At 35.3% G+C, this 27,677-nt stretch overlaps 1 protein-coding gene across 6 annotated transcripts in view; it reads right to left on the bottom strand.

Annotated features, from left to right (window-relative positions):
* Positions 1 to 27,677, bottom strand: part of LOC125648397 (uncharacterized) — a 131,203-nt gene that overhangs the window by 72,608 nt on the left and 30,918 nt on the right. For all 6 annotated transcript variants that reach the window (XM_048875448.2, XM_048875445.2, XM_048875447.2 and 3 more), the window contains 8 exons: positions 25,425 to 25,585; positions 17,005 to 17,820; positions 14,247 to 14,465; positions 9,085 to 9,285; positions 7,430 to 7,660; positions 4,894 to 5,076; positions 3,701 to 3,931; positions 48 to 182 (listed from right to left, as the gene is read on the bottom strand). In XM_048875448.2, the coding sequence (XP_048731405.2) occupies positions 48 to 182; positions 3,701 to 3,931; positions 4,894 to 5,076; positions 7,430 to 7,660; positions 9,085 to 9,285; positions 14,247 to 14,465; positions 17,005 to 17,820; positions 25,425 to 25,585 (2,177 nt within the window). The remainder of the gene's footprint in view (positions 1 to 47; positions 183 to 3,700; positions 3,932 to 4,893; positions 5,077 to 7,429; positions 7,661 to 9,084; positions 9,286 to 14,246; positions 14,466 to 17,004; positions 17,821 to 25,424; positions 25,586 to 27,677) is intronic.

A 27,677-nucleotide genomic window follows, 5' to 3' on the forward strand; every position in this document is an offset into this window, starting at 1 on the left:
TGTTACTGATGTGTTACAACATACAATTACACTGACACAATACATACCTAGTTGGGTTGTGGTTTCTGGCTGTGGGGTTGTAGTGGCCGGTTCCTGATAACTTGGTTCACAGTAGTCCATTGGGAGCTGGACACAGTAATCTATGTTAGCCAGAGGCAAGGTGGGGCAGGATGTGTGAGTAGCTGGTCAGTAAAATACTTGTAGTTAATTATGCAATAAGACAATGAAATACACAATTGGTGGGTCGAATGAATATGAGTTACCGTACCTATCCTGGATTCCTAAACTACATAAAAACCCTTACAAACAAAGATACATTGCTGGGTCCAGCAAGTGCTCTACCAAGCCCCTATCTCTGCTCCTCACAAAAATATTAACAGCTGTGAAGGAGAAACTTCAAATTTACTGTGCGACTATATATGCCAGAAGTGGTGTAAATCAAATGTGGATTCTTAAAAATTCTAAAGAACTTTTAGTAAACTTGAAATCACAAAACTTTTCTCAGATCAACAACATCAAAACCTATTACTTTTCAACACTATACACAACTATTCATCACGATAAATTAAAGACTAGACTTTTTGAAATCATAGACAGTTGCTTTTTCAACAACAAGAGGCCCATGGGTCACATCGCTCACCTGAGTCACCTTGGTTCATATCAGAAGACTTTCCATATATATTTGCATGTAAAACCGTAGTCCTTATTATGGTCCCAACCTACCCCTGGAGGCCATGGTTTTTGCAAACTTGAATCCACACTATGTCAGAAAACTTTCATGTAAATGTGAACTTCTTTGGCCCAATGGTTCTTGAGAAGAAGATTTTTAAAGATTTTCCCTATATATTTGTATGTAAAACTTTGATACCCCCTTTGTGGCCCCATCCTACCCCTAGGAGCCATGATTTTCACAAACTTGAATTTGCAATATGTCAGAAAGCTTTCATGTAAATATCAGCTTTTCTGGCTCAGTGGTTCTTGAGAAGAAGATTTTTAAAGATTTTCCCTATATATTTGTATGTATAACTTTGATCCCCTATTGTGGCCCCATCCTACCCCTGGGGGCCATGATTTTCACAAACTTGAATTTGCAATATGTCAGAAAGCTTTCATGTAAATATCAGCTTTTATGGCTCAATGGTTCTTGAGAAGATGATTTTTAAAGAGTGTTCCTATATATTTGTATGTAAAACTTTGATCCCCTATTGTGGCCCCCCATCCGACCCCCGGGGGCCATGATTTGAACAAACCTGAATCTGCACTATATCAGGAAGCTTTCATATAAATCTCAGCTTTTCTGGCTCAGTGGATCTTGAGAAGATTTTTAAAGATTTTTCCTATATATTTGTATGTAAAACTTTGATCCCTATTGTGGCCCCATCCAACCCCCGGGAGCCATGATTTTAACAATTTAGAATCTGCACTATATCAGGAAGCTTTCATATAAATCTCAGCTTTACTGGCTCAGTGGTTCTTGAGAAGACTTTTTAATGACCCTACTCTACTTTTACCTTTTCTTAATTATCTCCCTTTGGAAGGTGGCCTGGCCCTTTATTTTAACAATTTAGAATTCCCTTTACCTAAGGATGCTTTGTGCCAACTTTGGTCGAAATTGGTCGAGTGGTTTTTTAGAAGAAGTCAAAAATGTTAAAAGTTTACAGACGGACGGACGCCAGACTAAGGGTGATCATAAAAGCTCACTTAATATTCATATCTAGTGATTGGTCATCCTAAAAATTACTTTGTTAAACACCACTCTGATTCCACGCACAAGTATTCTGAAGTTGAAAAAAATATATGCTAGAGTTCCTCATTGACAATATCTTCGTGGTCTTTGGAGATCAGGTCTTCCAACAGTCTGTCAGAATTCCCATAGGCATGGATTGTGCTCCTTTGTTAGCTGACCTGTTTTTATATTCATATGAAGCAGAATTTATTCAGAAACTTCTATATGAGAAGAAAAAATCTCTTGCTGTGGCCTTCAATTCGACATTCAGATATACTGACGTTTTATCTATTAACAATAATAACTTTCATTCATATGTTGATTCAATATATCCCTACGAACTCGAAATATAAGACACCACAGAGTCATCCATGTCTGCTTCATATTTAGATATTTTATTGAAAGTAGATATTAACGGCAAACTAACAACTCAACTTTATGACAAATGGAATGATTTTAGCTTCTTCATTGTCAACTTCCCATATTTATGTAGCAATATTCCATTATCACCTGCATATGGAGTTTGTACCTCTCAACTGATTCGATATGCAAGAGCTTATTCTGCGTATGGTCAGTTTGTCAGTTTTTAAATCGAGGCAAGCTACTGATAAACAAGTTGATGGTACAGGGGTTTCAACAGTCTCGTTTGAAGTCAACATTTCGCAAATTCTATGGTCGTTATAATGAGCTAGTTTGCCAATACAACCTATCATTGGGTCAAATGCTGTCTGATGTGTTTCATACTGATTGTTAGGCTGTTCTTGGCACACTGATTTTGACTACGGATAACTCCATTTACCTGATCAAGATATAGGGCTCACGGCAAGTGTCAACAGTCGACAGGGGATGCTTACTTCTCCTAGGCACCTGATCCCACCTCTGGTGTGTCCAGGGTTTCGTGTTTGCCCAACTATCTATTTTGTATTGCTTATGAGATTTATGAGATTGATCACTGTTCGTTATCTTCACCTATCACAATAAAAAGAGATTGAGAACTTGTACTTTTCACTATTAAAGACAATTATTGTAACAGAAAGGGATAAAATGCAACTGACTGGGATTCAAACCTGGGCCCCCTGAATCTCTAATCAAATACTCTACCAACTAAGCTATCTAGCCAAGAGCAATTAAAACCGTCTGACTGCTACATTCCTACCTCCTTATATGTCTTCTCACTTTGAAAACATCAACCCAGGATTTATATCCCTTAGCAAGCACTTTCACCTGTCAGTTCTAAGGGCTGTTCTTCAGCACCAAATGTAAAATGAAGGGAGAAAATGCAACAGACCAGACTGGGATTTGAACCTGGGTCCCCATAATCTCTATTCAGGTGCTCTACCAACTCGGTTATCTGGCCAACAGCAATCAAATACTTCTGACCACCATGATATAAACTGATAACAAGGACAGTGTGCTCCGGGTATAACAAGCTCAGATATTATGAGGTACCACTGAAAAGGAGATGATTTATAAGTCCCAAATAAATTCTTTTGATATTTCCTTTATAAGAATGTTGGTTATAGTGAGATGACTTATAACAAGATTCTGCATAGTAAAAATAAAAAAATCTGTGTCGATTAGATGAAAACGATCTTGTGGCATGGTTGATCACACTTTCTGGTTCCTTGTAGAAAATGATAATTATCATATGAATATGAATGAAGGTGAAGATAATGAACAGTGATCAATCTCATAATTCCTATAAGGAATCAAAATAGAAAGTTGAGCAAACACAGACCCCTGGATATACCAGACGTGGGATCAGGTGCCCAGGAGGAGTGACCCTAACCCTACCAACCAGTTACACTGCCAAAAATTCTGCTATCATCTATAAATGTTTCATTAAAATTAAGAATCATCCTGTGCAAATCATCCAGCAATTTCTTCCTGGTTAAAAAAGTTCAGCAATCTGACATCATTCAAATGGTGCCCACTTCATCATCTAAATGTTTAGTTAGTGTTTTAGACACTTACCATTACAGTGCTCCTGACAGGGATAACTAATCAATCCGGTTGATGAATTACACTTTGGAAAAAGCATATTGCACAGAAAGTACATTGCATTGGGTGAACAACTCTGCTCTTTATAAATCTCAAAGAAACTCAAAGCCTCCCTGATTGAATTCTGTTGGAAAACATTGGGGAACATGACTGAAGTGTGGCCCACTGCCTGACATTCTGGCACTTGTAACAGCAGACAAGAACCTGCAACAAACCATGTTTAAATAGGATATACAAGTAACACAAAGCTTTCACAATCATTACTGCAGAGTTAAGTTTAGGAGGAATTCTTTCACAACCATTATTGCAGAGTTAAGTTTAGGAGGAATTCTTTCACAACCATTACTGCAGAGTTAAGTTTAGGAGGAATTCTTTCACAACCATTACTGCAGAGTTAAGTTTAGGAGGAATTCTTTCACAACCATTACTGCAGAGTTAAGTTTAGGAGGAATTCTTTCACAACCATTATTGCAGAGTTAAGTTTAGGAGGAATTCTTTCACAACCATTACTGCAGAGTTAAGTTTAGGAGGAATTCTTTCACAACCATTACTGCAGAGTTAAGTTTAGGAGGAATTCTTTCACAACTATTATTGCAGAGTTAAGTTTAGGAGGAATTCTTTCACAACCATTATTGCAGAGTTAAGTTTAGGAGGAATTCTTTCACAACCATTACTGCAGAGTTAAGTTTAGGAGGAATTTTTTCACAACCATTACTGCAGAGTTAAGTTTAGGAGGAATTCTTTCACAACCATTACTGCAGAGTTAAGTTTAGGAGGAATTCTTTCACAACCATTATTGCAGAGTTAAGTTTAGGAGGAATTCTTTCACAACCATTACTGCAGAGTTAAGTTTAGGAGGAATTCTTTCACAACCATTACTGCAGAGTTAAGTTTAGGAGGAATTCTTTCACAACTATTACTGCAGAGTTAAGTTTAGGAGGAATTCTTTCACAACCATTACTGCAGAGTTAAGTTTAGGAGGAATTCTTTCACAACCATTATTGCAGAGTTAAGTTTAGGAAGAATTCTTTCACAACCATTATTGCAGAGTTAAGTTTAGGAGGAATTCTTTCACAACCATTACTGCAGAGTTAAGTTTATGAAGAATTCTTTAACAACCATTAACTATGATGAATTTGAAACAATTACACTGATACAATACACACCTGGTTGGGTTGTGGTTTCTGGCTGCGGAGTTGTAGTAGTTGGTTCCTGATAACTGGTTGTGGTTTCTGGTTGTGTGGTTGTAGTGGCCGGTTCCTGATAACTTGGTTCACAGTAGTCCATTGGGAGCTGGACACAGTAATTTATGTTAGCCAGAGGCAAGGTGGGGCAGGATGTGTGAGTAGCTGGTCAGTAAAATAGTTAATAAATTTTTATTCCTTTTTATTACACCATTCTTTTTAATGATACACGTACAATAACAAATAATGCAAAAACAATCAGCTAGTGAATTCAGCAGCCAAATGTCCTGTTATCAATTGAATATATTATAAAAGACCCCAAAAAAATATGGTATGGTTTCTTCAGGGATCACTGGATGTGGACAGAGCTCATTGTTATTTACCTGGAATTTACCTGGCCAAGAGAGCAGGGTGTATAGTTTTGATACACACAGGACATGTCCCAGTGCTGTCTGCTGAGTTTCAAAGTGATTGTATAATGGCTGCATTCCTAATGGTAGCACACCCACCCACCCCTTTCTCTCTCTTACTCTCAGTCAATGACTCGATCAATGAATAATTTCTTTTATAAATATAGAGGTATCATAAATTGATAAATATAAATTATTTCAATAAGTTACAAATTTTAGAAATTAAGGTGCAAATTATTGTTTGATTTCTGATTGTATAATTTATAATACATATATATAGAGGGGGGAAATATAATTATATTAAAATTGCATTGTTCAGAGGTCTTTTTTAAAATTTTGAATTACAAGAAAATAGCAGTTGTGGACAGGTCAATGCTATCAAAACTCAGGTATACTGGGTTTCCTCAAGATCTAAAGAGTGCTGGTAAGTATTGGCTGTTATTGTTATCAAAACACCTCTCTGGGGTCCCTCCAGACCACAGTCTCTGAAGATGTCACTCCACTTGAGATCTATTGTTAAAAGTTTGATTGACAGGCAACCTACCATTGATCAAGATACAGGTAAAATTTGGGGGTGTTAACTTAAAATTGGGTCTTTAAGGATGTCACCATTCAGATAAATTAAATGTGCATGCATTTTCTTCAAATATACCGTCTCCCCGATTTTACTAAGGAAGATCCGAGGGTCGATTGACCACAGATGAAGAATAGCAAGCTATCTTCAAGAAGCTATACTGTGGGGATCCGTGGGCGATTGACTCTAGGAAGAGGAGATGGACCTATCCATCACCTTCTGGAGGACCTAACCTTCCCCGGAACTTCAAGAAGACCCGTCCCCGTTTCCAGGGGATCTGCAGGTTGACCACCATCGTCCCCTCACCGCAACAAACCTAGTGTAGCAGGGCTCCTACTGGGCAGTCTGCACTATAAATCTACACCATCATCATTCTTCAAATATGAAACCTGTAGGTCATGAACCCACACTACTCTTCTGTACTTACAGTTCATCTATCATTCAATGCTAAAATAGGGTCAAGGGGATGTTGCTAAAATGCTTAAGAGGTGGTCAAAATTTTGTAAAATCAAAAGGCTTACTATGAACAAGGGAAAAAGAAATTACAGAGAGAAAAGAAAGTCATCCTCAGAATCCACCGTTTCATATACTTCATACTAATGCATATGTATTTTAAAACCATCAATTATTACTTATTAGGAAAAATATCAAGCAAGTGCCTGTGGGTACCCCCCTTTTTCCTGGCTTTGTCATTTTCTGACCCCCTTCATCAATTGTGACAGTATGTTGTTTAACAAATAAAAAACCCTAAAATTTTATTACTTTATTCTGGCTGCCACCTTTAGATATTATGAGCCTATCCAATGAATATGAGGTTTTCAAACAACATTGAAAAAGATAAAATAATTTTTTCAACAATTTTCCTCCATAACATGACCTTTTTAAATCAAACTAGCTTTTAATCAAACTAGATATTTTAAAGATAATTGAACTTGAATTTGACTGTAGTTCTACACCTGGTATAATATACATTTATGATTGCATCATATCAAATTTTAAAACGAACAAGTCCAGTGTGTATACATGGTTTGTCTCATTTAGGATCAATAAATCTAATATATAAAGTGAAAGACAGTTTCAAAATAGATACAGGCATACAAAGCAACATGACTCCAAAATTATAGGTGTCTTTCTCTAATTGTATATTACTTCTATACAAAATTTGAAAATTTTATAGAGTTATTGCATCACAACAAAATTGTTGACAGATGCATACAGACAGACAAAGCGATTGTTGACAGATGCATACAGACAGACAAAGCGATATGCTTCCAAAATGTATTGATGTCTTTTTCTCATGGTAAAGTATTTCTGTACAAAATTTGAAAATGTTACAGTGCAGACTGTTTGAATACATCACAATACTTGTTAATGGACAGACCGACAGAAGAACATGATTACTGAAGTGCTCCTGCTTATGATAAAGGCATACATATGATCAAGTTCTGCTTAATTTTGTTTTTCTAAACAAAGATATGGACCTTCAATAGTCTTTCTAATGATTCAACAAGACAAACCATTTCTAGATACTCACCATTACAGTGCTCCTGACAGGGATAACTAATCAGTCCGGTTGATGAATTACACTTTGGAAAAAGCATATTGCACAGAAAGTACATTGCATTGGGTGAACAACTCTGCTCTTTATAAATCTCAAAGAAACTCAAAGCCTCCCTGATTGAATTCTGTTGGAAAACATTGGGGAACATGACTGAAGTGTGGCCCACTGCCTGACATTCTGGCACTTGTAACAGCAGACAAGAACCTGCAACAAACCATGTTTACACATTTTACCACGTCATATACAGTACACAGTTAAACTACAGACAGCTTAAAGGCTATGCTTAATATTCAACTTCTTTGGGAAAATCATTTGCAAAGCACATTGTCTTCAAAATCTTTTAAATACCTTGTCTACACAAAAAGTTAAGTTTTAACCCTTTAAAACATTGTAAACTAGTTCTAATTGTAACGGGGACCGTTACATATGTTCCCCAAACCTCCCCCAAATAAAATCTGATGTCCTTGTGAATCTATAGCAAAAAATCAAATTTTTTTTAGCCTTTAATTACATGTAGTACGTTTAATATGGTCATTTCAGTACTAAGAAATGAAAGAAAGCATTGCACGTGCATACACGCGCACATGATTCCGAATTTTTGTTGATGTCGTTCAACAGGCATATGTATCATATACCCACAGTATGAATTTCATAACGTTTCCACCAAATATAAGGAAGTTATAGCGATTTTAAAATCGTCCAATCAGAATTCAGCACACGTGCATGCACGTGCTGAGCAGTAATTCTAACCACAGCAATTTGTAAGGAGTACCAAGACACATCTAAAACCCTAATATCAATAGAATTTGATGAAAAACAAAAACGTTATCGTCCTTTAAAAATCGAACATTTGAAAAACGTCGCACGCGCATGCGCGTGGGCATTTTTTGTTACACCAATATATAGATACACATATTGTCTACGTATGCTGTGAATATCATCTCATTCGCTTCATAAATAAGGAAGTTACAAACGTTTTAGTACTATCCAATCAAAATGAAGCGCACGTGCATGCGCGTGCAAATTGGTAATTTTGACCATGCAAATCAGTTAAGGGTCTCAATATCTACCTATGATATGAATATCAAGCCATTTCAATGAACAACAAAAAAGTTAGACTGATTCCAAAGTTAGTGTACAACTTTTGTGATGCATGTGCACGCGCATGCGTGCAGACAAAATTACTATCATTTTTCATATCTACAAATGATATACTACCATCCTATTTAGGTTTCATATCAATCCCCTTAATATTCTGATTTTCCAATTTTTGTACCAAAATTGCAGTGCACGTGCGCGCGCGTGCATGCATGTGCAGACAAAATGACTATCACCATGCACATCTACAAACGCTATACTATCATCCTGGAAAGTTTCATATCGATCCCTTTTGTAGTTTCTGAGAACACTACCGGACAAAAAAGTACCGGAGAAAAAGAATAATAATAATAATAATAATAATAAGAAACAGAGTAAAAACAATATGTTCCCAAACTTTGTTTGGGGAACATAACTACATAATTATATCATTGAACTTTCTGTATATATCCACAAACATTGAAAGTTTTAATGTAATCCATTAATTGTGTATATTGGAATGTTCCCTACCCTCGTGAGTATCCACTTACCAATAGTTGAAGAGGGCACGACAGTGCTTGTGATGGTGGGGATGCTAGTGACCGGAGTGGGAGTACGTGTGCTAGTGACCGGAGTGGTAGTGACAGGATTTACAGTGGTCACTTCTGGCCTGATACAGTCAGTAGATGGCAGCAGGTTACAGTACATCTCCTTGGCCAACTCGAAATTATTTCCACACTCTCTCTGAACACCTATAAAGTAATCACAATTCAAACTGAATTCAATCCTACAATTTCATTGAGTTCTTTTAAAAAGAGACATTAAGGCTCAAATCATTTTGTGTTATCTCTATAATGTAACGATAGTGATCAAATCTATGTAATCACATAATACAACTGTATATGCATATATATTCTGAAAAAAAATTAGCCTTAATTCCCTGGTAAATCTTTTTCCCACCAACTCCGTATGTAAGTTAAATACATGTATCTAAATCATGTGAAATTTCTTTATATTTGATGGGTCATTTTTAAAGAGATGCTAGATTCCCTATTGTGGCCCCATCCTACCCACAGGGGCCATGATTTGAACAAACTTGAATCTGCACTCTGTCAGGAAGCTTTCATGTAAATCTCAGCTCTTCTGGCCCATTGGTTCTTGAAAAGAAGATTTTTAAAGATTTTCTCTATTTATTCCCATGTAAAACTTGGATCCCCTATTGTGGCCCCGACCTACTCCTGGGGCCATCATTTGAACAAATTTGAATCTGCACTATGTCAGGAAGCTTTCAAGTAAATCATCGCTCTTCTGGCCCAGTGGTTCTTGAGAAGATTTTCCCTATATATTTGTATGTAAAACTTTGATCCCCTATTGTGCCCCAACCTACCCCCGGGGGCCATGATTTGATCAACTTGAATCTGTACTATGTCAGGAAGCTTTCATGTAAATCTCAGCTTCTCTGGCCCAGTGGTTCTTAAGAAGATTTTTAAATGACCCTACCCTAATTTTGTATTTTTGTGATTATTTCCCTTTGAGGGGGCATGACCCTTCCATTGAACAAACTTGAAAGCCCTTCACCCAAGGTTGCTTTGTGCCAAGTTTGGTTGAAATTAACCCAGTGGTTCTGGAGAAGATGAAAATATGAAAAGTTTACAATGACAATGATGCTGACGAAAGGCAACAGACAAATTTTGATCAGAAAAGCTCACTTGAGCTAAAAATCATTGAATCAGTATTCATTCTCTATAGTTTGTGTGAATTTCAGACTAAATTTATTTTCAAAGATAGTTTAATAAGAGTATGAGGTAATGTTAATCAGTTTTCACAAGATTTCAGGGAAGGTAACTCTTCCATGTCCATAACTTTGCCTAATGGCAAATTTAGGCATAGATAAGATAAGATAAGATAAGATAAGTTTATTCCAATTTTGGGCCCAGAGGGCATAACAGTAAGACAGTTTATAAAGAAGGAAATTCAAAAAAGAAAGAAAGTTTACAACATTAACTACAGGTTACATAGACTGCAAACTGCATGTGGATGCAGCATGTTGGGGAAACAAGTACATACATATATGAATTGCTAATCATGTATATATACAAGTAGATGGACAGTATCAGTATTATACCAATATATGAATAATAAACTATAATGATTTTTGCAGTTTTAAAGCATCACTTCTTTTTCTGAAAGTTTGCACTAAATATTCACTCAATTTGACAATTACTGGTTTGTCTTCATTAATCATCAACCAAGTAAATTTGTCCTTATTTGTTAGATAGATAAAATTTTTGTTGAGCTTGTATATACCATTAAAAAACATATTTCTCTCTTCAACATAGAATGGACAATCAGTAAGGAAATGAAATTCATCTTCAACACAATTAAGGTTACATAATTCACATATTCTTTTGTTTCTTTCTAAAGAAATCTTATTTTGTATTGAGGGTGATCTCCTGCACTACAGTTTTACCAACTACGAGGAAAGTTAAGTAAGTAATTTTTCAATGCCACTGTCCTGCTTATTCTTACATACATGTTTGTCAGAAAATTTAATATAATTGCTTTAGGTACTGTACAAATTTCATCATTTAAATTCTGAGAGACTAATGAACTATAGCAATATACATTTTTATGTAAATATGTTAAACTTCAGTGATGATCTTTTAGGTGACTGCCAAAAACTTTAAGTCCAGATAATTGCCGAAAGAATTGTTGAGATATCAATAGTTCAAGTTTTCAAGAGTCTGGAAAATGGAATGCCAACATGCCGTTTTATCATTACACAATAGTTTTAACCATATGTGGTTCTCAACATTGATTGTGTTTCCTGTTAAAATTGTCTGTATAAAGACTATTGATATTATTGTGTCTATCTCTCTGTATAAAGACTATTGATATTATTGTGTTTGTCTCTCTGTATAAAGACTATTGATATTATTGTGTCTATCTCTCTGTATAAAGACTATTGATATTATTATGTTTGTCTCTCTGTATAAAGACTATTGATATTATTATGTTTGTCTCTCTGTATAAAGACTATTGATATTATTGTGTCTATCTCTCTGTATAAAGACTATTGATATTATTGTGTTTGTCTCTCTGTATAAAGACTATTGATATTATTATGTTTGTCTCTCTGTATAAAGACTATTGATATTATTGTGTCTATCTCTCTGTATAAAGACTATTGATATTATTATGTTTGTCTCTCTGTATAAAGACTATTGATATTATTGTGTTTGTCTCTCTGTATAAAGACTATTGATATTATTGTGTCTATCTCTCTGTATAAAGACTATTGATATTATTATGTTTGTCTCTCTGTATAAAGACTATTGATATTATTGTGTCTATCTCTCTGTATAAAGACTATTGATATTATTATGTTTGTCTCTCTGTATAAAGACTATTGATATTATTGTGTCTATCTCTCTGTATAAAGACTATTGATATTATTGTGTCTATCTCTCTGTATAAAGACTATTGATATTATTGTGTTTGTCTCTCTGTATAAAGACTATTGATATTATTGTGTTTGTCTCTCTGTATAAAGACTATTGATATTATTGTGTCTATCTCTCTGTATAAAGACTATTGATATTATTATGTTTGTCTCTCTGTATAAAGACTATTGATATTATTATGTTTGTCTCTCTGTATAAAGACTATTGATATTATTATGTTTGTCTCTCTGTATAAAGACTATTGATATTATTGTGTTTGTCTCTCTGTATAAAGACTATTGATATTATTGTGTCTATCTCTCTGTATAAAGACTATTGATATTATTGTGTTTGTCTCTCTGTATAAAGACTATTGATATTATTATGTTTGTCTCTCTGTATAAAGACTATTGATATTATTATGTTTGTCTCTCTGTATAAAGACTATTGATATTATTGTGTCTATCTCTCTGTATAAAGACTATTGATATTATTGTGTCTATCTCTCTGTATAAAGACTATTGATATTATTATGTTTGTCTCTCTGTATAAAGACTATTGATATTATTGTGTCTATCTCTCTGTATAAAGACTATTGATATTATTGTGTCTATCTCTCTGTATAAAGACTATTGATATTATTGTGTCTATCTCTCTGTATAAAGACTATTGATATTATTATGTTTGTCTCTCTGTATAAAGACTATTGATATTATTATGTTTGTCTCTCTGTATAAAGACTATTGATATTATTGTGTCTATCTCTCTGTATAAAGACTATTGATATTATTGTGTTTATCTCTCTGTATAAAGACTATTGATATTATTATGTTTGTCTCTCTGTATAAAGACTATTGATATTATTGTGTCTATCTCTCTGTATAAAGACTATTGATATTATTGTGTCTATCTCTCTGTATAAAGACTATTGATATTATTGTGTCTATCTCTCTGTATAAAGACTATTGATATTATTATGTTTGTCTCTCTGTATAAAGACTATTGATATTATTATGTTTGTCTCTCTGTATAAAGACTATTGATATTATTATGTTTATCTCTCTGTATAAAGCCTTTTTCATATTATTCTGTTTATTTCTCTGTATAAAGACTACTGATATTGTGTCTATCTCTCTGTATAAAGACTATTGATATTATTGTGTCTATCTCTCTGTATAAAGACTATTGATATTATTATGTTTGTCTCTCTGTATAAAGACTATTGATATTATTATGTTTGTCTCTCTGTATAAAGACTATTGATATTATTGTGTCTATCTCTCTGTATAAAGACTATTGATATTATTATGTTTGTCTCTCTGTATAAAGACTATTGATATTATTATGTTTGTCTCTCTGTATAAAGCCTTTTTCATATTATTCTGTTTATCTCTCTGTATAAAGCCTTTTTCATATTATTCTGTTTATTTCTCTGTATAAAGACTACTGATATTGTGTTTATCTCTCTGTATAAAGACTTTTAGATATTATTCTGTTTATCATTATCATTTTCATCTATCTTTTCTTTCCATCACTTATAATTCCTTACACCTCAAGTCAAAAATTTCATAATTAGGATAACTAGTTTTTGAAATGCTTTTTACTTAAGGTGGGTCGATCCTCATGTGACTTATCAATATTAATGGTTAAAAGTGCAAAATCTTTATTAATTTCCATTCAATATAGTTAAATTTAATCAATAACCAAAGAAAATGTGTATGTTGCCACATTTTTAAAGATATCAGACATAAAAAAAACGGAAGTATATGTTAACATCAGAAAATCACACATTTTTGTTATACAGAATAATAAAATAGATAAAAACTTGTTGAAATGACAAATTTTAAATGTCAACAGTTTAAAAAAAAAATTAAATAAATATGTATAAATTGTGGATATTAGGGAAATCATGTAAAATAGACATACGGTAGAAGAAATACCAGCATAGGAGTTATTGCCCTTGACAACATTTTTTTAATTACATAGATAATCAATCTATGGAAAATATAAACTTTTTCAAAATCAATAGTTTACCAGATTTTTTATTTTATGCAGTGAATAAAATTCCTTTGAAAGATATATTTCTATCATGATGGCCAAGGTTAAAGGTTTTGGTGGACAAGCAGACGGAGATCCAGGGTTTCAAGGGATCAGGAGTTCTGGAGTAAGTTTGCTAATTTTAATAGGAAGGATCTGGACCTGACTTTGAGAGATCAATAACTTTTGACATTGAAGGCAATGAAAATCACCTTTTAACTTTATGTACTTACTCCAACAGAAGTCACCACATGGGAGACTTGGACCATCACAGCTTGGAAACATCATGTCACAGATGTACAGCAATGCATTGTCTGAGCAGCTCTGCATTTTAAAGACTTCAAACAGTGTCAGTGTTTCTTGGATAGTTGATTGGTTGAATAAATTTGGAAGCTTTGTGCTGTTTCGGCCTAAGGCCTGACATGCCACCACCCGTAGAGGTAAACACGTTCCTAAAATAAATACCGTAAACGTATTATATTTAGTTGTACCATATCTAGACGAAACGTTTAGCTTGGATTTAATTCAACATTTTTGCAACCATAATTAAGTAAATTAATAACAATAGACATTTTGCTGTGAACTTGATTTAGCAGGTCTCTTCCGCTAAATGCATTAAAATGAATACACTGCCAAATGTAATACATTTACAGTATCAGTTTCGGGCTGCAGGCAAAGATACATGTATGCAATTTCAAATAAAAATTTCTGTCACATTTAAAATCCTTGTCTAAATAAATTCCCTATATCACTGAGGATCATAATATACAATTATTGCTGTTTTTGAGGTCAATACGATGATTTAGCCACCTGAGGAGTACAATATTCACCGAGCCCAAAGGGCGAGGTGAATATTGTACTTCGAAAGTGGCTAAATCATCGTATTGACCTCAAAAACAGCAATAATTGTTTTATTATATGATTAAATGATTAAAAAACCCTTCAAGATTGTTAATGTGACCACCGGAAAACAAACCTGCTGAAATCTTAGCCGAACCCAGTGAGAAACGTGGAATTTCATTGGACGGCAAAAATAAGTATAATCGATCGCGTCAAATTGGAAGTTCCCGACCTATTTTTGGTCCTATGTGGAAAAAATAATTCCTTATGTTCACCTGGAAGGTCACGTGCAGGTAAACATAATGTATATGATTTCTACATTGTTGGATCTCAGCCAATTAGAGAGCTAGGAATTATTCAATCATATAATAATATATAAATATTGCATGTAGTTGAGGGTAACATTTAAAAAATTTTCACCCTGAGAAAACCATTGTCAACTGAGGCGTAGCTGAGGTTGACAATGGTTTCTCGAAGGTGAAAATTTTCAATGTTACCCTCAATTACCTGCAACATTTGTTTTATTATACTGAATGTTATATAAACAACAAAACAGAAAGACATACCTCTGTTGACATTTGATCTATCACTGTCATGCGATATTTCGTACCTTAATGCAGGCATTTGTGTTTATTACAATCGCTCAAACGACATCATCTAACAATCTATGGGGAACCGTACGCACATAAATTTGACACATATGATGTTTTATAACATCACTCATTGTCAAGTACTTTTACACGTTGCTAGATACTATCACCCTGGAGCGTGTGATTTCTGTTCTCAGAGGGTAACAATATGTTTTTTCAAATGCTTCTTGACCAATCAGATTCCAGTATTTTACATAAAAGTATAATAATCTAAATTTTCAACAGTAAATGAGATGTTTACAAACTAGAATTCAACATACAGCTAAAAATTAAAATTTGGTCATTTCATATCACTTTAACAAAAAGTTTTAAAAATTTACATTTTACTTCAAAATGTCATACAAAGCAATCTGATTGGATATCATGGCATAAAATTATCCATAAGGGCTGTTCCAGAAATGATCAAATGGGGGGGTGGGGGGGTGGGGGGGGGTCGGGCGGCAAACGATATTTTTTTGTGTGGGTGGTCGTATTTTTTCAGATTTTATTTGGTCCGTGGTTGGACTGTTAAAATTTTTTTTATTATGGGTAGTGGGTAGTTTCTATTTTTGTTTAAAAAATTTTGTGCCAAAATTGGGTGTTGAGTTTTCAGAATATTTTTATTGTCGCTCTTGTCGTGTTGGTTACAAAACGTCAGAGGGGAAATTGAAAATGTGCTTTCGAAATCGGAAGTAACATAGAACTATTCAAGTTGTCGCTCTTTGTAGCGCATAACTTGGCACTCTTCAAATTAGAGGCGCGTTTAGTAGGGTCCCTTGGGACGTGATGGCGGCGAACTCTGTAGATTATTACAGTTTACAGTGCATTGATCTTGGGAATATTTTGAAATCAATAGGTATTCCGTTTTCTAATAAAAATAGGCACACCTTGGTTGATTTATACGAGGGTACCGATGCGTTATATTTATCAGTCAGTGTGATGGTGATATAGAGGCCTCCATTAGAAGACGAACGATTCGTGGAAAAACATATCCATACCCATTTCATGATAATAGCATCGTTTGGACTCCCAATCTTTCCAACATTCCTGCCATAGATGCCTTTGATTGTTGATGTGACATCGTTTCTTCAGAACTACTGTGATACAATGTCACACAGGCATTACCGCGTCATTGACTACTAGAATGTTTGTCCCGAAAACCTCGCGAGATTTGTACCATTTTCATTTTTAAAAATATTTTTGTGGTGGGTCTGGTTAGGTTTTTTTTAATTAGATGGGTCATTGTAAAATGAGTTTATCAATTTGATGGGTCATGGGGTAATTTTTTTTTATGGGTGCTTGGTATATACAAAAGGTGCCTCCCGACCCGACCCGACCCCCCCCCCCCCCCATGTATTTATTTCTGGAATAGCCCTAAGCTAAGTGTGACTATTGAAACATCTCCCCCTAACATTTAAACTTGATTGAAAGAGATTTTTTCATGTTCTGAATTGGTGGTAATTATTCTGTAAAATTGATGGAATGTATAATTATGATGAATTACAAGGTGAGAAGGTAGTACCTGGCAATGGAGTAATCGATGAAGATGTTGTCGGTTCAGAATTTGTTGTTGTTAGTTGATGTGTTGTGGTTGGCTCAAGTGTGGTTGTTACTTCAGGTGTTGTAGAAGATTTAGGTGTCGTTAGTTCAGGTGTGGTTGTGGTAGGTTCAGGTGTGGTTGTAGTAGGTTCAGGTGTGGTTGTGGTAGGTTCAGGTGTGGTTGTAGGTGTGGTTGTAGTAGGTTTAGGCGTGGTTGTGGTAGATTCAGGTGTGGTTGTGGTAGGTTTAGGAGTGGTTGTGGTAGATTTAGGTGTGGTTGTGGTAGGTTCAGGTGTGGTTGTAGTAGGTTCAGGTGTGGTTGTGGTAGGTTCAGATGTGGTAGGTGTGGTTGTAGTAGGTTTAGGCGTGGTTGTGGTAGATTCAGGTGTGGTTGTGGTAGGTTTAGGCGTGGTTGTGGTAGATTCAGGTGTGGTTGTGGTAGGTTCAGATGTGGTTGTGGTAGATTCAGGTGTGGTTGTGGTAGGTTCAGATGTGGTTGTGGTAGGTTCAGGCATGGTTGTTACTCCAGGTGTGGTTGTGGTTACTTCAGGTGTGGTTGTTACTTCAGGCGTGGTTGTGGTATGTTCAGGCGTGGTTGTGGAAGGTTCAGCTGTTGTGACTGTTGTAGGTGTTGAATCTCTCTCGTTAGTGACTGATGAAACTGGTGTTGAACTTCCTGTAGTGGACACTGTTGATGATGTGCTGAAGAGTGTACTTTCTGGCTTTTTAGATGAGGATGTTGATGAAATGGCAAAAGAAACTGTGGACAATGGTAAAGGAGTGGAAGTTGGAATTTCTCCTAGAATAAAGATGAATATATCTTTATTAGCTTCTTATAACATTTAGCTATAACTGACTCTCAAGAACTCGGTGTCTACAGCACAAACTTTCCCTGACTGGAAATTTAATGGTCCAAATCAGACATGAAGAGCAAAAGATATTATCATTACATACTAATACATACATGTTATCAATTCAATGAGACAAAGGGTGAGATCTTGGTCATCTAAGGATGAGATTTGGGGTCTTGGGGTGAGATCTTGGTCATCTAAGGATGAGATTTGGGGCCTTGGGGCGAGATCTTTATTGGCATTGTGACAACCCAGATTTTGATGGATTTCCCATACAATACTCATATAGGCATTGCTGATTTGCTTGTTTTGAAACCAAAAAATGCTCCTACTTTTTGCAAACAAATTTAAAACAATAAAAAGATCATCATATATTAATTTTAAAAAAGCATTATTTACAAATATTCAAATATATCTAATATATACAGGCGTGTCTACAATCTCTTGAAGTTCTTGATCATCACAGTCCTGATTTTTTTCTCTTAATAACATAACTAAGTAAATTTACTCTTGATCTTTCAATATCTAGAAGTTCTTGATCAATCAAAGTGAAATTTGATATTTCTTTGTTTTTCACTCTTGATCTCTCTCTCCTTGCGGCTAACTTGGCCATGTTAATGAGGTGTTTCCTTCTGGGATGAATATTACATGTAATTGTATAATTAGTCAGTTTTAACACCGAACCAGTGCTTTGCGATTTAAAATTGTAATGATTGTGCATGGGTAGAATTAAGCGAATGTGAAACTTCGTAAGTTAGGAGGAATTTGTTGAATAAATGCATAGTTACATGTACAGAATGAAACCAATATGTCCTCTGGCTTTAGTATCGGGGCATAAAAAAAACTTAAATCCACTCAACTTGGGAACATTTGCATTTTGATATTATTTAGTGTGACCAAGGTCTGCTACTCTTAAAGAATTTAATCAAGTTTCCTGTATATTCCAATATGAACTTTGTCTCTTATCGTGGCCCCACCCTATCCCAGGGGCCCCTGAATTGAGCAAATTTGAATTTGCACTACCTGAAGATGCTTGGATATCAACATGACTAATCATGGCCCTGCTGTTCTTAAGAAGACTTTTCAAGATGTTTCCCTATATATTTCTATTCCCAATTGAGGTCACCCTACCCCTAGAGGTGACAATTGAACAAACCTGAATCTGCACTACCTGGGGATGCTTGCATATTAATATGACCATTCATGGCCCCGATGTTCTTGAGAAGAAAAATTTTTCCTATATATTTCCATGTAAACTTTGATCCCCTATTCAGTGACAATTGTACATTTCTTTTGAAATATCTGTAATAGGCTGGGGGTGGAGGGGCCCCTTTATGGCCCTCCTGGAATGTAGGGGTCTCAGCTGCTGAAGAAAACTCATAAATGAATGCTAAAAATAGTCATCAGAGAGTAATAAAATCATCAACACATGTACATGGCTTCATTTTTTTCCCCATTCTAAACCACACTTAGCTATAACATGTATGAAATATCTTGTTCTTTCCATTTCTTAGATTGAATTTGCGAATGTTTTTACTTATTTTCTCACTTTCTGGTCTGGCCAGTCCCGCTGTTATGGACAGGCTTTACGAGCTTTCCTGATTTTCTTTTATACTTTATTTCTATCAAACTTACACTTGAATGTTTACATAGTGAATGCCATTACCAAAAGCCAATCAGGGATTCATATCAATGGAGCATAAACTACTATTCAGATATAAATAATGAGTTCTTATCTAGATAAGATTAAATATTAACATATTATGATTGGATAAAAACAGATTATAAAATCTATTGGATGCTTTGTAAAATAACGATTTTACCAAGCAAACGTAACAGATTTCTGTTAATAAACGGAAGAAAATCGTCATTGCCTATTGTGACCCCACTACCGGGGGACATGCATGATTTCAACAAACTTTAATCTACACTACCTGGGAATGCTTGCATATTCACATGACTAATCATAGTCCTGTTGTTCTTGAGAAGATGTCTAAGGAATTTTGCTACTGTATATATCCACATGAAAATTTCTTTTCCCCTATTGTGACCTCACCTTACCCTGGGGGCCATGATTTGAACAAATTTGAATCTACACCATGTCAAAAAGATATCATGTAAGTTTCAACTTTTCTAGCCCAGCTGGTTCTTGAGAAGTGGATTTTAAATGACTCTTTTCTTGATTATCTTCCCTTTGAAACTAGCATTGCTAATACTTTGAACAAACTTGAATCCCCTTTCTCCAAGGATGATTTGTGCAAAATTTGATTGAAATATGTTGTTGCTTTGAATAAAGAGACATATATTTATCATATACCCATCAATGTTTTGTTATTTGATACTGTGGATTTTACAGAGTGTGATCCATTTTCTGGATCACCACACTGAGGTTTTCTGCTACCATATCCTCTGAAACTGATGATGTCACAATTGCTTCAACGCAACGTTTTTTGTGGAAAATATTGACCGCGCCACAAACAAAACTGCGTACACAAAACATAATTTCACTGTATGTCTGTGTTTTTGATAATTTGGATTACATTTATTATCTTATAAATGTGGATTTAAAATGCATAAGGGGGTATATAGTAAATTTATCATTACTACAGTTATTACAGTTGGATCACGTCAAGTTGACAGGCACGGATCATCAGATGAAACACGACGCTTCACATCTCGTGTGATCTGATGATCCGCACCTGTCAACTCGACGTGATCAGACTCTTCCGATCAAGTTACTGTAGTAATAATATATAATTATCTATAAAATATGCATATGATTTATTTAGCATACTTTTGGTAAAAACAATAATTGATGACACTGGTTATAATATCAGTGAACCAGCTGATTACCTGAGGATGACAGACATGGCTTTTAGTTCTTACTACATGTATTTGGTGCAGTTCATCTGAGAAATGATGACTTTTATGACACACTGTGACAAATGTTTTTGTCTCTTTTTTTAAAACAAAGGAAAATTTGGGAAAGCGTGAGAATTTTTTTTCGTGTGTGACAGTTTGAGACTCACAAGCAAATTGCGATCATATATTGCATGTACATTAATCATGAATAACTACAGTCCCTGAAACGTTCTACTTTACCATTTTTCCGTTTGCTCACCGTTCGTTCACCGTGCGCTCTCCGTTCACAGTTTTGCGCTCACCGTTCACAAAGCGTTCAGCGTGCGCTCACCGTTCATTCATCGTTCAGTCTTTTCATTGTCATTCGGAACACCAAAGTGAAAGGAACAATCTTGACAGCAAGACGAAAATGAAAATTGAACGTGTGCGTAAGAGTGGAAGGAGACTTTCTTACTATATCAAAAATTTAATTTTGAAGTAAAAAATGTCAGGATTATCCACTGTGAATGCCGAAAGGTTCATTTGAGCTTTTATTAAAAATATTCTAAATGAGAGACGGATACAAGAGCTTGTCGTTATGAATTTAACTCAAGTACAAAAAATAAGGCAGTTTCGGGTAATGAAAACCTCTTCCCCTGTGTTCACGATTAAGCATTTACAAGTTCGGGCAAAAGCACAAATTATTATAATTATTTTGCAATGCTTGACAAGAGTTTTAAACAAGTCAACCCCCCCCCCCCCCTACTTTGAAAAATAAAAACAAACAAACGATGCTACGTGAATGTACATTGTACCGTATGTACGTGTCAGAATGTCAAACTGATATAGCTATTTTTACGCCTATATTTATGAAAGACATTGTCAATAAACTGATATTTACTACTCTTGCCAAATTTGAAACTTTTGTAACATTTGTCCTTAATGCAAAGATGTAATTGTTTATCTTGTACATTTTTGCATTAACCTTTAAACATTCTACTGGTAGTTCAGTACAATAAACAGTTTTATCTAAATCATATATATACAAATATTGCACGATCTAACTGCAATTCATGGTCACATCAATAATAACAAGAAATGTTTGTAAAACACATATGCCCCCCATGGTCCAAAATTGAAAAGGGTTATACACACACACATCATTTAATTGAGAGTAGTATCATCAATTCAAAATATTGAGCAGACAATATCTTCCTATGTCAAGAGTGGATTGACCATGTGACCTAAAAATCAATAGGGGTCATCAACTCCTGAAGATGTACCAGTGTACCAAGTTTGATGTCTGTCAAGCAAAGGGTTCTCAAGATATTGAGCGGACAGTATATTCCCATGTACAGTTTAACCCTTGACCTTTGACCACGCGACCTCAAAATCAATAGGTGTCATCTTCTCCTGAAGATGTACCAGTGTACCAAGTTTAATGTCTGTCAAGCAAAGGGTTCTCAAGATATGGAGCAGACAGTATATTCCTATGTCCAGTTTGACCCTTGACCTTTGACCATGTGACCTCAAAATCAATGGGGGTCATCTTCTGAAGATGTACTGGCGTACCAAGTTTGATGTCTGTCAAGCAAAGGGTTCTCTAGACATTGAATGGTCAGTATATTCCTATGCCCAGTTTGACCCTTGACCTTTGACCATATGACCTCAAAATCAACAAGAGGTACTGTGAGCAATGCTCACTAAGAATACCCCCCGCTTACCCCAATCTCCCAAAGGGTGTAGGTGATAGGTAAAACTTCAGTATTATGATCCAAAAGGTATCTAGGAACACAGCATCTCCATGCGATGAAAAAAGCCATTAAAGAATTTAAATGGAAACCATATTGCTACTTCGATGTCCAGTGTGCATGACCTTTGACCTTTTGACCCCAAAATTGATAGGGAACATCTTCATCCCATGGGTAGTCCATATGTATGATATGGTGACTGTAGGTGGAAAGGATAACACTTTAGAGCCCGGAAACCATATTGCTACTTCAATGTCCAGTGCGTTTGACCTTTGACCTTTTGACCCCAAAATTGATAGGATAGGGAACATCTTCATCCCATGGGTAGTCCATATGTATGATATGGTGACTGTAGGTGGAAAGGATAACGCTTTAGAGCCCGGAAACCATATTGCTACTTCGATGTCCAGTGCGCTTGACCTTTGACCTTTTGACCCCAAAATCGATAGGGAACATCTTCATCCCATGGGTAGTCCATATGTATGATATGGTTACTGTAGGTGGAAAGGATAACGCTTTAGAGCCCGGAAACCATATTGCTACCTCGATGTCCAGTGCGTTTGACCTTTGACCTTTTGACCCCAAAATCGATAGGGAACATCTTCATCCCATGGGTAGTCCATATGTATGATATGGTGACTGTAGGTGGAAAGGATAACGCTTTAGAGCCCGGAAACCATATTGCTACTTCGATGTCCAGTGCGCTTGACCTTTGACCTTTTGACCCCAAAATCGATAGGGAACATCTTCATCCCATGGGTAGTCCATATATATGATATGGTAACGGTAGGTGGAAAGGATAATGCTTTAGAGTCCGGAAACCATTGCGTCTACAGACGGACGGACAGACGGACAACCCGATTCCAGTATACCCCCCCCACAACTTGTTGCGGGGGGTATAATAAGGGTCATCTACTCCTTATGATGTACCAGTGTGCCAAGTTTGATGTCTTTCAAACAAAGGGTTCTCAAGATATTGAGCGGACATTATATTCCTATGTCCAGAGTAGATTGACCCTTGACCTTTGGACCTGAAAAACAATAGGGATCCTCTTCTACTCATAACTAACCCACATATGAAATATCATTATCATCAAGTGAATTTCTCAAGATATTGAGCGGACAACACATGGTCTACAGACCGACCGACATACCGACCGACCGACAGGTGCAAAACAATATGCCCCCTCTTTTTCAAAGGGGGGCATAAAAATGGTACTAGTGCATAAATTCTAGGATTATTTCCTCGGGTCGATGTAGCTGCGACAAATGAATGACACAAAATGTAAGTCGGAATATTTAATACTGTTAGGACTGTTGAGACAGGGTATACTGTTTGTATTGTTTGTTTACTGCATCTATCTCGACTCCTTTCAGGCCGGGGTGTTTGTTAATTACAGTTATCCCAAACGATCAAGCTCGTAAAGTTTGAAGCATGCATACATGAACACCTGTTAATTCTGGATGTCACTACACATGTATTCACATGCATTGTATATATATTATACCCATGCATTAAATGTATCTGTACATGTAATGGTATACACAATATACATAGGAAATTTACTTTTGTTTGTGTATGACTGTTGCAAGTATTAATGTACAATTTGCGACAATTTCATGAAATATATACATGTATACTCGGTACTTGTACAAAAATATATTACATTGAATATATCCAGAACTGTAAAACATGCTGTATCACGATTTCGGTTTATTTCATTTTTTATTAATTGATGAAATATACATGTACATGCATTTTATTACTTGATTATGAAATAAATAAAATCCCAGGGAAAAATCCGAAACATTCCGAGTAAATAGATCATTTTGCGTTCAGCGTGCGCTCAGCATTCGTTCATCGTTCACTTTGCGCTCTGCGTTCGCTCACCGTTCACCAAATTGCGTTCACCGTTCAAATTGCGTTCACCATTCACTCTGCGTTTGTTCACCGTTCGCTCACCGTTCAAGTGGGAAAGAAGAACGTTTCAGGGACTGCATTACATGACAATTGAAATGCAGTACTTAAAGTGTCATTTAAGGAGGTACTCTATATTGTCATAATGGCTGACTTCCTCTTAAAACATGAATGAAACTATCAAGTATCAGCAATATTTGTCTATTCATTTCAATGTCATTGCCTAGCTGAGTAGCTCAGTAAGTTATCACGTCGACACATCATCTCATGGTGATCCACCTGTGTGCCAAATATGGTATGCCTAAGTCAAAGAACAAAGAAGTTATGGCCCGGACACGAATCTGCACAGATGGACGGACAGACAGAGTGATTCCTATATACCCCCCTGAACGTATAATAAACTTGACTTATTGATTCAAAATAATTCATTTTAATGCATTACAGACTGAAATTCTGGTTCCTTCTTGCTTTGATGCATAGTTATCACTATAAAAAAAAGAGCGGGGGGGGGGGGGGGGGGGGTTGTCTGATCAGAACCCACCCCCACCCCCTAAAATACGCCACTGTCTGTAAATCTACTAAGTGCAGCAGACCATACAAAAGTGTTTGCAACTCATAAACTTACTACTTGACATCTTCTGTGCATATTAAATGTGTGATTCATTTACCATCAGCCAATGAGAGCTAGCAAATCAGACACTTGTAAATATGATTGTTAAATGAAATATCAAACAATTGAAATAATTCTTTTCTAACTGAAATCAGATCCTAGATTTGCTTACATAGTTTGCTACACATGAGTAGATTTAAGGGTCGACTTAAATCAGGCTCAATTGATGACCAACTGATAATTCATCAAGTCAAAGTTCTAAACCTTTCAAAATTTTCAAGCAAAGTTTATCTGCAGCAAATTGTTATTTAAAGTATTATTCATGGTTTAAATAGGTCATGCATGGATACATGTCCCCAAAGATTGAAAATATACAAATTTTTGTCCCTTTATAATCTCCAGCCCAGATTGCTATCAAAATAAGATACCTACCAGTTAAGTTGACTGACAGAATATTTAAATTTGTGAATTGATTTTGGACAGCTCCCTTCACTTGAAGTTCTGCACTTGAAGCCAACTCTTCAATATTTTTGAAAATTGAAATATAGCTGGGCCGAAAATATATGTGTAGTCTTGTCACAATACTGCCTTCACTGAAAAATAAAATAATAGAGAATAACAGATTGTCCAGCGATGAAGAAAACGGAGAACTTTCACCGTTTACTTTTCAGTAAATAATGTATCATGTCTATTTAAAGAATAATCAATTATTGAAAGTGATATATATATATACTGTTACTACAGTAACTTGATCCGAAGAGTCGGATCACATCAAGTTGACAGGCGCGGATCATTAGATCACACGAGACATGAAGCGTCGAGTTTGATCTGATGATCTGCACCTGTCAACAAGACATGATCCAACTCTTCGGATCAAGTTACTGTAGTAATGATAAATTTATCATATACTCCCTTATGCATTTTAAATCCACATTTATATGATACTAAATGTAATTCTTATAAAAAATACAGACATACAGTGAAATTATATTTTGTGTACGTAGTTTTGTTTGTGACATGGTCAATATTTTCTACAAATAACGTTGCGTTGATGCATTGTGACGTCATTGTGATCGCATCAGTTTCAGAGGATACTGATACGGAATCAGAAAACCAGTGTGGTGATCCGGAAAACCGGATCACACGCTGTGAAATCCACAGTATCAAAGAACGATACATTGATGGGTATATAATAAACTATGTTATTTTTGTGCGGTTCTGATCGACATTAACTACTTAATCATGATTATTGAAAGTGATATACTATGTTATTTTTGGTGGGGTTCTGATTGACATTGAATTAACTACTTAATCATGTTTTGATGAAATAAAACTAAACTGGTTAATTCATCTGGATGGTAGTATGTATTCAGTTGTACATCTTTTGAATCCAGCCATTCCAGTCTGGGTGCTAATGGTTGTAAGAACACTATAGCCTGTCAGACTGGGGTTTTCATAAATGATCACCTGTTGTCAGAGATTTGCTGCAAAGTTTTCATTTATAGAGTATTATCGATATGCGTGCATGAAACTTTCACTTGTCTGAGCATGTGTTGAATATGTATTTCTAATAATTTTCCAACCAGTACTGTACATGTAAGTTAAATATTACTGACAAAACATCTATATAGGTTAAGTAGTAGGTTTACATGTTGCTATTTATAAACATCTATATAGGTTAAGTAGTAGGTTTACATGTTGCTATTTATAAACATCTATATAGGTTAAGTAGTAGGTTTACATGTTGCTATTTATAAACTTGACTCCAAAGTTTCATATTAACACACACAGCATTCTAAATACAAATGAAAATTAATACATGTATTTTGAATTTTTAATTTGATGACATGATAATACTACATTCGATTAGAATCTGCATCAAATTTAAATGTGTGCATAACGCTTGGAATGATTAGTGCATGTGTAGTTCATGTCAGTTTAAGTGTGGATGAGCATTCGACTAAAGAGGGGACTCAAATAACAGCTTGTTTGAATAAATTCAAAGCAGTACAAGATATGATTGCTTATCAATTGGCTTGGGGAGTTCACTCATTAGAAATTAGTTTGGACATAATTACTACCAAAGCCATATAAACAGTGTTGCATCAAATCATAAATGTAAGTCGATCATCACATATGCTTTTCACAAGCCACTTATGTCTACACTGTCAAGCAAAAGGGTGGAGTCAAGGCATTTATCATTTTAATGAAATAAAAATAAACATTACCAAATTTAAACACTAAGGACAATTACATAACACAATTGCACAACATCTTATTTTAAAAAAAAATTCTTGGAATCAAATCTATTTCTTGGTTTAAATCATAACTGACACACAGAAAGCAAATTGTCAACATTAATAGTTTTAAACAATTGAGAACTTTGTTACATGTCACCTATGGTGTGCCCTAAGGGAGTTTGCTGGGACCATTGTTATTCCTTACCTAGGTAAATGACATGAAAATCAGTATTGGCATAGATGTAAGGGTTTATCATAAGCTGAGGATTGCTATTTTTCATAGAGATGCTATAGTAATATCAAACAAATTATCTTGTCATAGAGTTATGTCATGGATGGTTGGTTGACAACAAATCTGAGCAAAGCAGAAATATTATTTCTGTGTCCAAAACAAAATTGTCACAGGCAGCTGAAGATTTTTGCTATTCAATCTAGTTAATGCATT

The sequence above is a fragment of the Ostrea edulis genome, chromosome 6, assembly GCF_947568905.1.
Source record: "Ostrea edulis chromosome 6, xbOstEdul1.1, whole genome shotgun sequence".
NCBI lineage: Eukaryota > Metazoa > Mollusca > Bivalvia > Ostreida > Ostreidae > Ostrea > Ostrea edulis.